This window comes from Glarea lozoyensis, assembly GCF_000409485.1.
Source record: "Glarea lozoyensis ATCC 20868 chromosome Unknown GLAREA2, whole genome shotgun sequence".
Classification (NCBI taxonomy): Eukaryota; Fungi; Ascomycota; class Leotiomycetes; order Helotiales; family Helotiaceae; genus Glarea; species Glarea lozoyensis.
In genome coordinates this window covers 1771289-1787121 of record NW_007360994.1, presented here as the reverse complement: position 1 = coordinate 1787121, position 15833 = coordinate 1771289, and the positions used below count along the sequence as shown (strand labels likewise).

Below are 15833 nucleotides of genomic sequence, written 5' to 3'. Positions count from 1 at the left end.
GTACGAGTAACACGGTAGGCACGCTTTCGAGGCAAATCGGCGATGATTACAACCTTTCGCTTTTGATGAAACCCGGAGCAAGAATCTCGCAAGATGGAAACAGCATGTGAGAGCCTCCTCGAAAAGGATGAAGGTTTGGACCGGTGCTCGCGTGAGCACAAGCGAAGATATCCAGAGGTGTCTCTTCGAAGGATAGCAATCTTATTTACGATCGCACAAATCAGTCTCATCATAACCTATACTGCTGTATTCCTACTTCTCAAAGAACGAGACAGTAGAGATGACAATTCGACCGGGGATTTGAGGATGTGTAAGTCCTGATGGCATGAAACAAATTACTATGGTCCAAATCTGATTGCTGGCAGCGCCTGCGAGAGATGCTATACGGTATGAGCAGCGATACTTCGAAAAGCAGGGACACGTTACGAGTCCGTTTTCGGGTGAGCCACGGCCAGCATTGGAGGAAGCATGGCATAATTTACTGTCTGGAATGAACATACGGGTGTCAGAAGAGTACTTGACCCCATACGGCGCAAAATCGCTACCTTTAGCTGGAGGTGGTTATGCAGCCCAGCTTGGAATGTATCATGAGTTGCATTGTTTGGTAAGCGAATTAGTCCATCTTCGAGCTTGTAACTAACTGTCGTAGAAAAAGGTGCGACACTGGTTGTATAAAGATCACTACCACCACAATGCTACTAAAGAGGAGTTAGCGCGGCAGGAAAACCATATCCGTGAGTTGACGAATAAATTGCACACATCTCCTTGCTAATAACGCACAGATCATTGTCTGGAATGGCTGCGAATTGTAGCGCTTTGTAGAGGCGATACGGTCTTGACGACATTCGAGTGGGGTGAGCGAAACAACCTCGAGACGGAGTATCCTATTCCTCGCCAATGTGTGGATTCAGATCATCTACTATCGTGGTCACAACATAATGCTGTGGATTTGTCAAGTCCGGGCTTGCTCTCGAGGCCAGGAGATTAGTGTGCAGTTGATCCAATTCGTTCTCATTGGATTTCTTATGATTAACGCTGGCTTGGCTGGTGTTGTGATTCAGATTTGCCACCTGTACCGGGTAGTTTCTGTTTTGAGCAGTTGGTTATTTTTTCATGATGGCACTGATCGCGGCGATGCCTCTGAAAACATCTTCAGCTTCTTGTTCCAAATTGGTTCCCCATCTTCGTCGAAAGATGCCCATTCGAAGTATGAACAATTCGCTTTTTCGGGGACGTTTCCAGCATAACACATCCAAAAGTACCTCCCCCAGTTTTCTTTCTTTCTTTGAACGACCCTTAACACCGCCGGGACATCGCACTTGCACTTCGGAGTAAATTTAGGGTGCATCGAAGATTTATAGTTCCGGTATGTAATATTGATCCTCTTCGTGCCCGAAATGGGGTGAGGGTCAATTGCTTGTGCTGGAACAATGCTATGCTTCCACTCTTCTTGCATCTCGGCATGCATAACGAGAAGAGAGTTGTGCGGAAGATGTATTGAAATTTGACCCTCTGCATCTGAAGCCGCTTTCGACTTGTCTTTCTTCTCCATGCCTGAAGGCTCATCTTGCGGTACCACTCGTCGTACGCGGAACTCCCTGGCAACTCCCAGAGATATAGACCCAATGACAGCTCGTGGCCCCAGATAAGTGAGCTGATCACTGTGGTATCCAACACTTTCAGCTGCGTCGTGTTAGGGTCATGTGATCAGGGATAGGGGTTACATATAGGGCGAGACATTGTACTCACCTGCGCCGCTATAGCAGTTAACGCACGCAGCATTGGGATTCCATTCGTTCGGGGACTGATGTTTGAGTTTCTTGGCGCCTGGATAACGAGTAGCAATACGCATTGCAATCTCCTTATTGACAGCTGCTGCAACCTTTGGTGAGACCCTTCGCATCACAGGAGTAAGTTGCCGAACATCCTATGATATATTAGCTCGACAGAACTTTAATTCGGCTATGCTAAACCCACCGTCAAGAGACCTCCATTATAAATGTACTCTGTCTGCTGTTTCCGCATTTCTTCCAGCCCTTCCACGTAGAAAGACGTCGTATGTGGACTCTGAACCACGTTGTCAAACAGCTTGAAAGTCATTCTTTCAAATGTCTGAGCTTCTTGGAGGAGCTCCTTGAGTAAGTCGTTTGCCTCTTCTACAGGGAGGAAATTGTGGATAATAGAGCATGGTGTATGACTTGCCACATCCTCTGGAGAAAACAGATGTAGAGTCTTCCCTCTCTTCGAAATCAATTTTCTTTGTGGAGTATCTGGACCCTTAGTCTCGTGGGAAGAGGTAAAGTTAGAGAGGAGTGAGCTCTGATAACCAGTCGCAGCTGAGCTTTTACGCGGTAGCGAGTAACCTGCCTGCAGCGAGTTTGAGGAACTCTCTACCGAACCTTCATGTGCCAGAAGTATATCCAAAAGAGCATTCTGGTCGACATTGGGGTGGAGAGAGGAGAGTAAAGCAAGCTTGAAATCGGTTGATTCGTCGTCTTCAGCCACGGTCAGAGTGCTGGGCTGTTGGGCTGTCTCATGCTGAACAGGAGACGAGATTCTTCTCTTTTTGCGCGACACAAAGGCATCCATAATATGCTCAATATTTCACATATTAAGCCGTCGTCTTCGAAGCATTATCCGAGCCTAGAATTTCCGGAATCATTGACACTGACACATCCTGTTCGTTCTTGACGAAATGACGCGAAGTAGACGTCGCGCACTCACGTGATACAGCAACTTAATTCGCGTATCTTATCGATAAGTACCGTAAGTCGGGCCGATTTTGGCGGACAAACTCCAAGCGAGCATAAAAACTCGGGTATGTTCATTCTGTGGGTCGCAAGTGAGGCTTGCCAGCAACACCAGCAACAATTACAGAAAGCTTGTCACATACAGCAACTGATACTTTCTGGCAAATCTCTGGCGTTTATCTGACCAAAAAAATAAAAATGAAGTGAACATTACGCTTCCATACATAATACACCGATCTCTGCATTCACGATACCATCATCAACTTATTCGTGTCATCATCTGGCTGAAAATATACCGAGGCTATCTCGCGAGTCCTGAGGATATCTTCCTGCGAACAGCGCATATATCAAGGACGTTTCTTCAGCTTACCTGTGGTATGTTATTTACAACTTGGGCACTAATATTCATCAGCAATATTCATATTTCTCAAATAGAAACACAGGCTGACATGTGAACAGCTGGTTACGGATCGTACGTTGCAGTCATACCCGCGAGGGGGTTAGGCGCAAGATGATGGAATTTCGGACTCAGGGGATGAACGGCTATGCTGTCAAATACTCTCCATTCTTTGACTCAAAGATCGCAGTCGGTGCCGCTGCAAACTTTGGGCTGGTTGGAAATGGTCGGGTTTATGTTCTGAATTTGACACCACGTGGAATTCTAGCCCAGCAAACGTATGTTGGGTTGCCTTCATTTCTCAAAGCTTTTACTGATAAACGTAGCTGGGACACTCAGGATGCGGTGTATGACATTGCCTGGTCCGAAAAGAATGAGAATCAGATGATAGCGGCCACTGGAGATGGTTCTGTCAAGCTTTTTGATGTTTCTGTTCCAGCTGGTCCGGTGCAGCAGTGGCATGAGCATAATCGAGAAGTGTATGCAGTAACATGGAATCTTCAAACTAAGGATACATTTGCTTCTAGTTCTTGGGACGGTACGATTAGAGTAGTAAGTATTTAAACCGTACTGCTGAAGTGTGTGACTAATTTTCATCCTACAGTACTCTCCTGAGCGACCACAAGCTATCTTAACATTGCCAACTCATTCGTGTACATATAGTACTCAATACAGCCCTCACTCACCCGCCGTCATCTCCTCAGTAACGTCAGACTCGCATCTTCGGATTTTTGACCTGCGTACTCCGGCATCGGCGTCTAATCACCTAGTACACCTAATACCAATTCACGGACAGCCTCCAACACAAGGTCCATCTTATAACCCACTCAGGCCTCGACATCCTCCGTCAGAAGCCCTAACACATGACTGGAACAAATACCGTGACACTGTTGTTGCTACCGCTGGTGTGGATCAAATCATCCGAACATTCGATATCAGGAACCCTCGAAGTGGACCAGTTGCTCTTCTGGAAGGCCACAAATATGCAGTCCGCCGAATTACTTGGTCTCCTCATCTCAGTGACACTCTTCTTAGCGCTAGTTACGACATGACCTGCAGAGTTTGGAGCGACGGAAGCACTATGGGTCATCCAACTCCTCAAGCGCCTGGTCAACTGCCAGTCCCTGGAAGACAGCTTGGCGAGATGGGTGGACATACCGAGTTCGTCACTGGTGTTGATTGGTGCCTCTTTGGAGCCGAAGGGTGGTGTGCAAGTACTGCTTGGGATGAAAGATTACTTGTGTGGGATGTGAGAGCTACCATGGGACCTTGAACGCTGGAAGAAGGTTCGAATTCACTCGAATACATTTCACACCATCCACATGGATAAAACTTTCTAGAAAGATTCAACTCGGCCAAGGCATCGTATGTTTCTGTGTAGGAACGACAAGGTGCTATATACATATGTCGACTAATGGATTAGTGAAGGGAAAATAATGAAATGATAGATACTAGGCGTTCGTGGTAATTGGCATAGAGCGAACCAGGGAAGCGTCGGATAGAGATCAAACTCGAGAATAGGATATCTTGAGCACAACAATTGCATCATGTAAAAGCAATAATAGAGAAGAATCACACTCGTATTTACATTTTCAGTACCTAACGACTATGTATATCTCCGTCCTAGCAATCTCAGATATCCTCTAATCCTCATCCTCATCCTCCTGCTCCTCCTCATCATCACCATCATAATGCGGCACCGACCACCCCTTCCTCGTCCCATTCTTCAACGCATCCGCAACACCATCATACGCAGGATGTCTCGTAAAATTCGGAAAAAACAGCGTTCCGGACCCTTGACCAGCAAACACCCCCGGGATCCAACTAACCGGGTCCCAGAAATCCCACACCGTCACACCCACACATCCCTTAACCTGCACACACGCGCCCGTCGCAGCAGCAAACGCGACTTTCTGCTGCGCCATATTCTCCGGGGTCGCAGGATCCGTGACACGCACGTCGAGCTCCGTGAGCGCACACTCGACGCCGAGATTGGTGAAGTTCTTCATGACGTCGATGGTTTGGTCGATGGTTGGGGCGCGGGAGGCCGTCAGATGGGCTTGCATGCCAACGCCATGGATGGGGATGCGCTGGCGCTGGAGGGGCTTGACGATTTTGTTGATCACGGCGTCGACTTTGGCGTTGGGCCTTTCGAGGTTGTAGTCGTTGTAGTAGAGTTTGGCGTGTGGGTCGGCGGCGTGGGCGGCTTTGAATGCGATGGCGACTGGGAGGAGTTAGAAGATGTGGAAATAGAGTAGGCAAAGGGACGTACTGTATTCAGGGCCGATTACGTGGAGGAAGGTTGTGTTGCGAAAAGATCCATCATCTTCTAAAGCTTCGTTTACAACATCCCAGTGGTAGCATTGGCCTTTCCAGTGTTTGGCTTCGTTGGTAACGTGGTTGATGAGTGCTGCGGTGAGGGTTTTCTTGGTCCAGGTCTTTTGGAGAACTGTTGGGGAAATGTCAGTATGTCTTCTATGGAGCAGAAAAAAGCCCACGGGAGTTGTCACATACCCCAATCAGCAAGTTGGGAGTGCCAAACGAGATTGTGACATCTCAGCAACTGCTTGTTCTTCTTCGCGTATTTTGAAGTGACGTCTCCGTAGCTGAAGTTGAAGAGGTTTTCTTGAGGCTCAATTGCAAACCACTATTTAGATATCATCAGCTTTTGAACTTTGCCAGATATCCTTCCAATGACTTCATCCTGCACAGCCTTCTCTCACTGCTCCAGACCATCTTTGCCAGCCAATTTAGCGGTAATAAGAAAAAATACCTTTTGTCCATTGGCAGGAGTCAATTGACCAAACTCCCTCTTGTCGCTTATAATCTTCGCATACGTCTTGTCCAAAGCAGCCACGCTGACAATATCACTAGCTGTTCCAAAATACTGCAATCCAGCCTTCTTCGCCAAAGCATGGAGTTGCGCAGAAGCAAGCGGAGCTGCAAAGGCGAGGAGCGAAAGAGAGAAACGCATCTTGTCTGGCCTAAAGAGACTGGAAGGCTGGAGATTGAGCAAAGAAATAAATTGAGACAGAACCAAAGCCTCATATATCTACTGATGAATATCCGCAACCCCGAGCAACGTGAAATTTATTTAGCAAGGGTACCAAAAGTCATATGGACCTGCAGTTGGAGATTCACGAGGGCCCAGCCCGGAAGCTCCAAATGACATTTGCTAATCTAATTACCCCCGTTACATTTGAGGCACCCGAGGATGTTGGGACGATCGTGGGTCCCGGATAAATGCATATTGAGTGTTCAACATGGCATTGGCGTGAGGGGGCAGAGTCCGAAAAGTTTGGGAACGTGAGGTAAGAAATTGTGCAAAGGAAGAAAAACTTGTGACAATGATATTGTGGCTTGCCAATCGTATACCGTTTCTGGCATACTTCTGAAAGGCTTAAGTGTAGATCCAAAGATCTCAAGCCACTTGCCTTCAGGGGGTGTGTACACCGGCTTGACAATAAGCCCTGGCCCTTGGTTGAATGACTGGATTCAAGCCTTACTGATCTAGAAGGTTGGTGAACCGCTACCGTGGAGAACAAGCGAGCAGCATAAATAAACTTTTACGAACAAACACGGGGACGCAAACGATCATTTCCCCACAGCACAGTCCCGGCCCCAGATTTGTGGCTGGTGGAAATCCTCACTTCAGGCAGCTCGTCAAGCCATCCACTTCGGGGTGCTGTTTTGTTGGTACGACAGTCCGGGTAAAAGTCCTGGCACGGAGGGGAAGAATATGACTGCCGAGGGACCTATTGAGCGGCGACAATGTTACGATCCTTGGAAGAGACTACTTCTTGGCCTTAGTAGCGATCTATCATAAGAGCCTGAATACGTACATGACCGCCTTTCTGGCCCTGCGCTTGGGAATTGGATTCGGATGCTTCCGAGGATGGTGTAGTGGTGACTGCGAGCTAGGTACTAGTACGTAGCTAGGTGGCTGCTCAGCGTCGAAATACTAGACAGAGATAAATCATAAACAGGTCGATAAATGTATGGTCAAAAACGAGGGCACCGACGAACAGCGGGCTGGATGAGGAAGTAGAGTTTTATTATCATCGAGGATTTCGCTTCTGAACCACGGAACCCCCTTTTCCAGCCGTAACATACAGTAGATTAACAAAGTGAAAACTCCAGCAAGAGGCCAATTGAAGCATCGGTCTCCTGGTCTATTGAGACCGATCCGAAATGCAACATGCGGTGCCTGACCCAGGTATCGGCCCAGATAACGCCCATCCGTTCCTATCATACATCCTTGTCGTCCCTCTATTTTACACAAGACAAAGAGAAACCGATATATCGCGACGTAGAATCCTGAAAACATCTCTAGCATGAGCCGATTGGGCTGCTAACAGGCGGAACTAGAAGTTGAAGTCGTTCGGTGCGGGCCGTCCCCTGTTGCTGAAACCTCCACTTCGAGAGCCACCAGAACCACCGAATCCACGGTCACCGTCGCCGCCAAATCTGCTTCCTCCTCTGCCACCTCTGTCTCCGCCAAATCCACCTCTGTCGCCGCCAAATCTGCTTCCGCCTCTGCCACCTCTGTCTCCGCCGAACCCTCCACCTCTACTCTCCACCGTATCCTCCTCTGCCACCTCTGTCTCCGCCGAATCCACCTCTGTCGCCGCCAAATCTGCTTCCTCCACTTCTACCACCAGATGCGCCTGATGGACGGCCTCTTCCTCCACCTCCACTACCTCCATTCAGGCCAAGCCGTTGGACTAAGTTAGCGCTGATATGAGGAGGCTCCTCCCAGCCCCAACCATACTTCGTCCACTGGTTTAGAATATCAATTCCATTGCGAACACCCTTCATGGTACCAAGCGTGCCCATGAAGGCAGCTTGTTTGGTGTCGCGATCTATCATCTTCGTTGCGAGTCCGACCTGGGTTATTATCTCCGCTACAGACGCAGGGAGTTGAGCATCTTTAGTCATGTCGACCATGGCCGTTTCTAATGTGTCGTCCTTTTTGATCGGAAGTTGGCGAAGTGTTCTTGCGGCGTTATCCATCTCGGCTTCGTGAACAAAGATGTAGGCAGATCCGGTCTTGTCACCACGACCCGTGCGACCTACACGATGGATATATTGTTCTCTATTGCTTGGAAGGCCTACCTGAATAACATGAGTTACATTTGGAAAATCCATGCCACGGGCAGTAACATCAGTAGAGAACAATATGCCGGTCTTGGCGCGACGGAATCGTTCTGTAACGTTGGTACGTCTTTCTTGTGTCAGTTGGCCGTGGATTTGAGATATTTCCGCTGGGTACAATGGAGATTTTGCGAATCGGCCACCACTCTGATCGGCTAAATTGTCAAATGTTCTGTAGGCGAGTTGAACACTGGCCGTTGCTTGAAAGTAGATAATTGCCTTGAAGGGAAGTCCCTCCCCTTTGGCGGCCAGGTCGACTTGTCGCTTGCACAGCTCATACACGGCTGGCATCAGATTTTCGTATCCAGCAACAGTGACAACGTTTTGGGGAACCTTTTGATGTGTGGCAAGATCTCCTTCCTTTACCGTCTGGACAAAGTGAAAATCTGGCTTTAGTGTTCTCTTGACTAGGCCCATGACTTCCCGCGGAACAGTGGCAGAAAAGAGGAGTGTTTGTCTGTCCACCTTGGTAATGTCAGGCAGGAGGGTCTTGATCTCGTCAATGTCCTTGGAGAACCCATCGTCCAATAACCGATCGGCCTCATCTAGGACGAGAGTTGTGAGTTGATCGGCGCGAATGCCGCTGTAAGGATCACTCAACAAATCGTATAGTCTGCCAGGGGTAGCGACTAGTATGTGGCATCCTTCCCGGCGTGTCTTTGACAACATCATTCGCTTGCTATTTCCTCCCACAGCAATTTGTACAATCAAATCGGTGGCGCTGCATAGCTTCGCTGCCTCGGTAGCAATTTGTTCTGCCAATTCACGCGTAGGTGAAATTATTATAGCGCGGATATCGGAGGCTCGGGCGTTGGAGTATCGCTTTCGTTCGGCGAGTTCTGGATTTCTACGGATTATGTTCTGCAGCATAGGAACAAGGAATCCAATGGTCTTTCCTGTTCCTGTACGAGCTTGCGCAATACTAGTAGTTATTAGAAAAAATCCGAATATTACGGTGACAATTTAACTTACATGTCAGTGCCTTGTAAGGCCTGGTTAATGGTCATGGACTGTACGTCTGTCATGGTGTGGTGACCCATTCCTTTCGTAATCGCATTAACAATATTTGGGTGGACCAGTTTATGGGCAAGGAGATCGTCGAACTTGGTGACAGCAGGAAACTCCTGGGACGCTGCAGAATCTACTTGACTCTCCGCTACTGCTTGATTTCTCAATTGCGACGAAACATGAAGCCATCTTGCTTCCAGCGCCGGCTTGTGTGTGATGTGGGTTGATAAAGAAAGCGTCGAGGGTCTCGTTGATGGAATGCGAACAGCTGATGTCGCGGTTCGAAGGACTCTGGATATTGAGGCTGGTCCTCTTCTGCAGATGTTGAACATTGCGGGCGAGAGGAAGAGACAATCTCCTTGAATACAAACAATTAAAAAGAATAGATGCAGTAATATAGAAATACACAGGCAATGAATGTAGTCGGAAGATGCCGTTCAGTTACTTTTCAGGTCAGAGTTGTAAGGCGAAAGTCAAGATTAGAGTAACTTTTTTCTCAGATGAGCTAAAACTTTATCGCCGGCCCGAGCGTCAACTCACGTGACCTTCTTCAACCCCCTATTCTGGACAGCAATTCAATGCACGGAGGACAAGTACATCAATTAGTTGACAACTGGAAGATTAGTTTCAGGTAGATGTGATTTAATCTTACTTGGTTTTCCAGTAGGCTCAATATTTCTGGTGGACTGTTGATACTATAGAGGGATTCAAATTATAGACCGTCTAATCCGCATAGTTGACTACACCAGCTAGTTGTTTTAACGTCTTCAAGTGCACACAAGCTTACGTCTATAGAATGTAACCGGAAGCTTATTAACGTATCTAATCAAAATGTTATGTTCATCCAATAGCTCTCTACCCAAAGGACCTATCTGGATGAGCAGACGGTGCAACGCCATCTATACACCGAGCATCATCAAGGAAAGTCTCCACCCTCTTTCTAAATTCATAAGTCATAAATGAGTGTGTCTCATTTGGATAGAGAATCTGTGATTCAACTATCTTTAACTCCAGCAGACCTTCGAGCTCCAACTATTGCTATACCCTCTCCAACACCCTCATGGATGCCTCCAGTGATCCCTTCTACCACCCACACGGCGGTTTCCGTTATAATACGTCCCAATTTACCGTCGCCGATACCGTATATAGCAGTCGTAAACGCTAGGGTTTGTTTTCCAAATTCGTCAATGGTACTAATACTGTGGGTGAGCACCTTCTCAGATACTTTGTGCTCTCTGTCGTAGCGATAGGCTGCTTGTAAGAAATTTTTGACGTAAGGTAAGATTAATTGGAAGAATAAGAAGATCTGTATGATAGTAGATGCTAAAGTTCGGTGGATGAATGATGGTTGTGAGGGAATGTTGACGTTGCTTTGGGAACGATCCGTAAAGTGAGTGCTCGTGTTCATCTCCAAAGGCTCAACGACTCTATGAGGTAGGGAGCTCCGTAAACTTGATCTCTCTTCTTCATTGAGGTCTGATGGAAGGGCTCGCAGTAGATATGTCAACGCGTGCATGTACAGCTGCCGCGCAAGATCAGAATTTCCAAACTCCCCATCCCGGGATATTGTACAGCATTCTTCAACAGCGAGACCAAGAAGACTCAGGCCTACGGTTCAGCTAATTTAGTACAGAAGTGGATGTTTTGAAGTGGGCTAGATTACCTTGATTTGCAAACTTCCATGCAATTCCGGTTCTCGAGTCTCCTGGTTCTACATGTACTAGTGGAGGAGGCATATGTGACGCCGAAATTCGCAGGTCTCCATCGTCGGAACAAACACTCCCACCAAAGTAGCTTTGATTTCCATTCTTAACTTCGCCAAGATGGCTTAAGACAATGGCGGATGTATATCCAAGCTCTGGAGTATCCGACCCGGAGCTAGCCTTTGAGTCGGGAGAACTGGGTCTGGAAAGCCCATAGTCTCTCGCCGAACGACCTAGGTAAGGAAGTTTGGGTATTCGAGCTTGCACAGCTACAGGTAGCATCGAAAAGAGCATCGAAGTATGACTTGAGTATTGTACTTCCCGGATGCAATCTGCGGACTGCGCACGATTATAGATTGGAGGCTTCCGCTGACGGCATTCCATGATTGAAAGTGTCCATAAATACGCCCAAGGTTCAGAACTCGGCTTCAAACAAACTTCTCGAGTGTAAAGGTGGGGTAGTATCCTGCAAATCCAGAAAAATCCAGAATTCACATCATCTTGCGTCCGGGAAATCCGGACAATCTTCACAAAGAAAAGTCAACGAAAGAAAGAGGGAAGATATTAGAGAAGGAAGGAGAGTAAAGCATAATACAGCTTACTTGATGAGCATTCGGGACGCTACTCCCCTACCCTTCTTTTGTCTTGTTGAGGAATTTGGAGCCAGGTAGCCAATCGTAGGAGCACATGAAAATTCCTGGAGACATTCTTCATGTGAAGGCCCCGCTAGAAGAAGTGGGGCATGCAACAGCCTCCTCCTCGTAAGTACTTTATATTCTTAAATTTCTGTTTTATCTTATTTCAGAAATATCTCAACTACGAAGACATAATGAATGAAATACGCGATGTGTTATGCACTTGATAGGAAAATATTGTGTTTCGACTGCGACTTGTTTTCGCGACTTGTTTTGTCCGTCATGAGCGATTTACTACCTAATAATTGTGGTTACAATAGGTGATACGGATCCAAAATTGATTGTTTCTCCTTTACAATTCCCGAGGTCGCTTTGACAGTCAGTCTTAGGTAAGCCTTTCAGCGAGATATAATTTTGGCGGGTTGTTAAATGTTCCTTCCAAATTGTTAAGAAGCAAAAAGACCACAGTCCTGTAATGTGTACGGTTACATAGATCTCAGGTTTATTGTTTGAGATTGTAGCAACTTGGAAGCTGAATATTGTTTGATCAAAATAGGTCTTCAAAATTATCATCGTCTTAAGTGCCTTCCATACAAGTCTCGTTAACTTCCTTTCATCAAAGTCTAGTCAAGAACCTCCCTTACAGGGCTATCTACCCCTCTAAGAACGACAAAATCTCATTCTTCCAGTGAAGTTTTCTCTTATTACCCGCCATACTTTCCGGCATGGATCGAATCGCATTTGCTAGAGCCTCTCCATCACCTTCCGCCTTAATCTGCCTCAACGGCGTCAAGTACGACCTAACAGAAAATACGACCGATTGAGACTTAGCAAGTCTTGTAAAGGTGTGCCGCTCGACACGAAGGAAATTTTTATCAACGTCAATCGAGGGAAGCCACGAAGCTGGTTCGGTGCCTCCGTCATTCGGGTAAAAGTTGTCGCCGATGCGACGCCAGAGTAATGGGCCATCAGTTTGAATTGACCACCAAGAGCTCGTTAGCAAACCTGATAAGATACGACATAAGGGTAGAGATTCTTACCTTCGTCCGAGAAACAAGAGAACCCACATCGATTCGAGATATTGTTTCGTCCGACCCTTCACCCAGTCTCTGGTCGTCCCCAGCAGCATATTCAAGAATCTCACTCATTGACATTCCTATCCTCGAACGGAAAAACATACCACCAGGTGCAAAAAAAGCAATAAACCCTCGAAGGCGAAGAACGTCATCTTCATCTGGGCACATGATGTAGAAATCGTCTTCCCCGTTTTCAGATATGTTTCGAAGCATTTGTCGCTCGCCCATTCCAGCAGTGTTGATCAGGTATGATTTCCCAGTAACGACGTTGAGTAGTGATTGGATGTCGTGTTCATTTTTTCTCAGAATCTTAAACATGGTTGGGTAACGTTGCGGGAGGTAGTCAGACATAAGCTGTTGATAGAGCTCGGAAATTGCGGGATTGACAAGCAGACTGGTAGCACAGACGTCGTTGATGCTTTTTGTGGTATGAGCATTAATGATATTTTCGCGTTCAGCTAGCCGGCTAAGATATCCGTTGTCAATGGAAATCCAGTTGTTCATAGGTTCTTTTTTAATTCCTAATCACCTGTAAGTATAGCACACATAGCAGTAAGGTTGAAATGCAAGAGCATAGCAACATCTTCTTACCCGTGGAAATAGTTTTGAACGGCCGGTAAGGAGTGGGCGGTACATTTCGAAAGTCAAAGTCTAGAAGTGGTTCAATGCTTGAAGAACTTGCTTTCTTTGCACTTTTTGTGCTGTCATTTTGAGCGGGTATTCGGCGAATGTAGTATATTCTGAATAGCTTGATGACCGCGAAAAGACAAGTACCAACCAACAACACGCCAGTTGTCAAGAGCGATATTTCTGCCATCGCGTGCCTCATAAATTTCTAAACGCGAAAGAGGAAAAGTATTTGGCCTTCGACAAATTCTTTTCTAGATATACTACCACAATGTGAGCGTGAGTGAATCATAGTTAAGCATTTAGACGCCAGACCAATTTTTTGTGGGCACATGCTCGCCATGTTACTGTATTGATGAAGTGTTATTTCAGTGAATGATCATGTACGAGCTGGGTGGAAATGAGGTGTTGGAACCACCGGCCGAGATTAGACGTGATTCAAGACTAATCAGACATCCAAGAGGTTGAAAGAGGATCCTACTTGTAGAACACTTTCTTCCTGTCATCATGACCAACAGTGAACAGTGAACAGTGAACCCCTGATGATATTGAGAATAATTGCACCCGACAATTTTGTGTTCTGAATAAGCCAAACACCATGCTGCAAATAAGAATCAAACGATAACTCTGTACTTTTTCAGCAACTCCTTGACTCTATCAACCGGAAGTCCTGGTAATTTGACACCTTTGTTCCCAGTCCTTCCTTCTCTTCCTGCAATCATTGAGTTCAGAATTGCTTCTTCAGTTACTTCGCTCGCTGCTCGAAACATGGTGTCTATGCTTTCATTCTTGATGATCTCGATGTCGTTGGTTTCTACTGGCGCAATACCCAGTACTTGAGGTTTTATGACCCGCTCGGTGGGTTTGTTCCCCGTCGACAAGGCAAGAATGATATCTCCAGAGAAATTTCGTCCAACTCCGTGGCCACCAACCTGAGCGAGTCCGACGGCGCAGTGACGAGCCAGTCGATTGAGTTGATGAGGAAGCATTGGAGCGTCGGTACTGCATTCGATTAGCAATTAACTTTCTCACATCTAACTTTCGTAGGACCCACATCAGCATGACAACAATGCTACCATCGTCTGCTTTTCCATCCGGCGTCGATTCTGACTCTCCTCGGCTACCTGGAGTAAAAATGGTTCCCTCCTTTAGCATCAACTTCCCAATTGGAACACCAGCAATTTGAAGATCATAGTTATGACCATAATTACTCTGCACCAAAACACCAACGGTGTACTTCTTTCCAGCATCGCCCTCAACAACTCTCGAACTAGTACCAGTTCCTCCCGGAAACATGTGACATGTCATACTTGCTCCTCCTCCGTTCTGGCCTTCTAGAACCTCGGTTTGTGTTAAAGCTGCTTCAAAAGCTTCATGAACGTCTTTAGGCTCGAGTGCTGATGTTCCAATATCATTTAACCACCAATCCGAGGTTTCTGCGACAACAGGAGTTCCATAGTTGTGGCTCATCTCAACAACGTCTATACCCAAAGCTTCAGAGCGTTTGAGACTCCATTCCCACATTGTTTGGAAAACTACCCCAAAACTCAAAGAGTTTGTGAGTGCTAACGGCTATTGCTGATTAGTCGACGAAATCACATTGTGGATGTCGTACGTACTTGATTGGTAAATCCCCAATCTCGAACTTGGAATGAGCCACTCAATTCTCCATTCCCATTCAATGTATGAAGACCGGCATAGCATGGAATATTCATTTCTTCATATGGTCGTGGTAGAATGACCGTAACACCTTTGAGAACATCGTCGCCATCCTTTCCGACTGTGACTTGGCCAACATGAACCCCTGTGATACCATCAGTTGTTGTGAAAGTGAAAGAGCTTGCTATCTACCAACCAGGAACATCGAGAATTGAATTCTTTGGTCCACTAGGAAGCTGGCCGGGAGTATAACCCAAGTCCGCAATTGTCATTCGCGCCATATTTGCGTATCAAGGTTCGTTATGAGTTTGATTATATTCTTGGCTTTCAAGATCGGAGACGCTCACATACTTTTATACTCTTTAACCAACCTTCATCGTTCATGGCTGACTGCGTTATGAAATCCGGACAAGCTACTAAACTGCTCATCATGGTGGGATTTACCCCACTTTCGAGATGACCCCATCAATTTGGGCTTGATCCAACTCCTTTCTGAGCTCCGAAATGTGTCTTTTTTGTATCAGCTTTTATCGAGCTACTACTTCTAGCTAAGACTATGCGAGGCTAATCACGTATTGGCTGCCATTTTGGAAATCACTGGGGAAGTTGTGTATGAGCAGGAATGACTCATGTTGAGTGTAGGTGAGATGCAGGTACGAAATTCGCGAGCGGCGATCATTAAAGAACTAAAAGTTTCGCGCTTGCGAACATCTTCATAGGACTTTCAATGTAAAGATTGACTGGGATACGCGAGGTAATAGTCGCTCCTACAATCAGTGGAAGCTTCTTATCTTCGCTCCGCTTCCGGTGTAAGTCGTCAACAG

The 15833-nt window shown here is 46.6% G+C and overlaps 8 protein-coding genes across 8 annotated transcripts; 2 read left to right on the top strand and 6 right to left on the bottom strand.

The window, feature by feature from the left end:
- Positions 1-93: 93 nt before the first annotated feature.
- GLAREA_03909 (uncharacterized protein) lies at positions 94-988 on the top strand (the record flags this gene model as incomplete). The annotated part of the gene is made up of 4 exons (XM_008084162.1): positions 94-310; positions 366-604; positions 650-734; positions 783-988. 4 exons carry the CDS (start codon positions 94-96, stop codon positions 986-988), a joined length of 747 nt encoding a protein of 248 aa, XP_008082353.1.
- Positions 989-1111: 123 nt separating this feature from the next.
- On the bottom strand, positions 1112-2589 carry GLAREA_03908 (Clavaminate synthase-like protein; the record flags this gene model as incomplete). The annotated part of the gene is made up of 3 exons (XM_008084161.1): positions 1112-1683; positions 1750-1927; positions 1978-2589. 3 exons carry the CDS (start codon positions 2587-2589, stop codon positions 1112-1114), a joined length of 1362 nt encoding a protein of 453 aa, XP_008082352.1.
- A 672-nt stretch (positions 2590-3261) lies between these two features.
- Positions 3262-4420, top strand: GLAREA_03907 (WD40 repeat-like protein; the record flags this gene model as incomplete). The annotated part of the gene is made up of 3 exons (XM_008084160.1): positions 3262-3425; positions 3474-3699; positions 3752-4420. 3 exons carry the CDS (start codon positions 3262-3264, stop codon positions 4418-4420), a joined length of 1059 nt encoding a protein of 352 aa, XP_008082351.1.
- A 370-nt stretch (positions 4421-4790) lies between these two features.
- GLAREA_03906 ((Trans)glycosidase) lies at positions 4791-6121 on the bottom strand (the record flags this gene model as incomplete). Its single annotated transcript, XM_008084159.1, has 4 exons — positions 4791-5371; positions 5420-5596; positions 5662-5794; positions 5921-6121. The coding sequence occupies 4 exons, from the start codon at positions 6119-6121 to the stop codon at positions 4791-4793; spliced, it is 1092 nt and encodes a 363-aa protein (XP_008082350.1).
- Positions 6122-7511: 1390 nt separating this feature from the next.
- On the bottom strand, positions 7512-9641 carry GLAREA_03905 (P-loop containing nucleoside triphosphate hydrolase; the record flags this gene model as incomplete). The annotated part of the gene is made up of 3 exons (XM_008084158.1): positions 7512-7843; positions 7914-9223; positions 9274-9641. The coding sequence occupies 3 exons, from the start codon at positions 9639-9641 to the stop codon at positions 7512-7514; spliced, it is 2010 nt and encodes a 669-aa protein (XP_008082349.1).
- A 662-nt stretch (positions 9642-10303) lies between these two features.
- On the bottom strand, positions 10304-11396 carry GLAREA_03904 (uncharacterized protein; the record flags this gene model as incomplete). The annotated part of the gene is made up of 2 exons (XM_008084157.1): positions 10304-10917; positions 10973-11396. 2 exons carry the CDS (start codon positions 11394-11396, stop codon positions 10304-10306), a joined length of 1038 nt encoding a protein of 345 aa, XP_008082348.1.
- Positions 11397-12299: 903 nt separating this feature from the next.
- GLAREA_03903 (uncharacterized protein) lies at positions 12300-13540 on the bottom strand (the record flags this gene model as incomplete). Its single annotated transcript, XM_008084156.1, has 3 exons — positions 12300-12652; positions 12711-13244; positions 13315-13540. 3 exons carry the CDS (start codon positions 13538-13540, stop codon positions 12300-12302), a joined length of 1113 nt encoding a protein of 370 aa, XP_008082347.1.
- A 424-nt stretch (positions 13541-13964) lies between these two features.
- On the bottom strand, positions 13965-15290 carry GLAREA_03902 (DmpA/ArgJ-like protein; the record flags this gene model as incomplete). Its single annotated transcript, XM_008084155.1, has 4 exons — positions 13965-14352; positions 14405-14922; positions 14970-15154; positions 15206-15290. 4 exons carry the CDS (start codon positions 15288-15290, stop codon positions 13965-13967), a joined length of 1176 nt encoding a protein of 391 aa, XP_008082346.1.
- Positions 15291-15833: the final 543 nt, after the last annotated feature.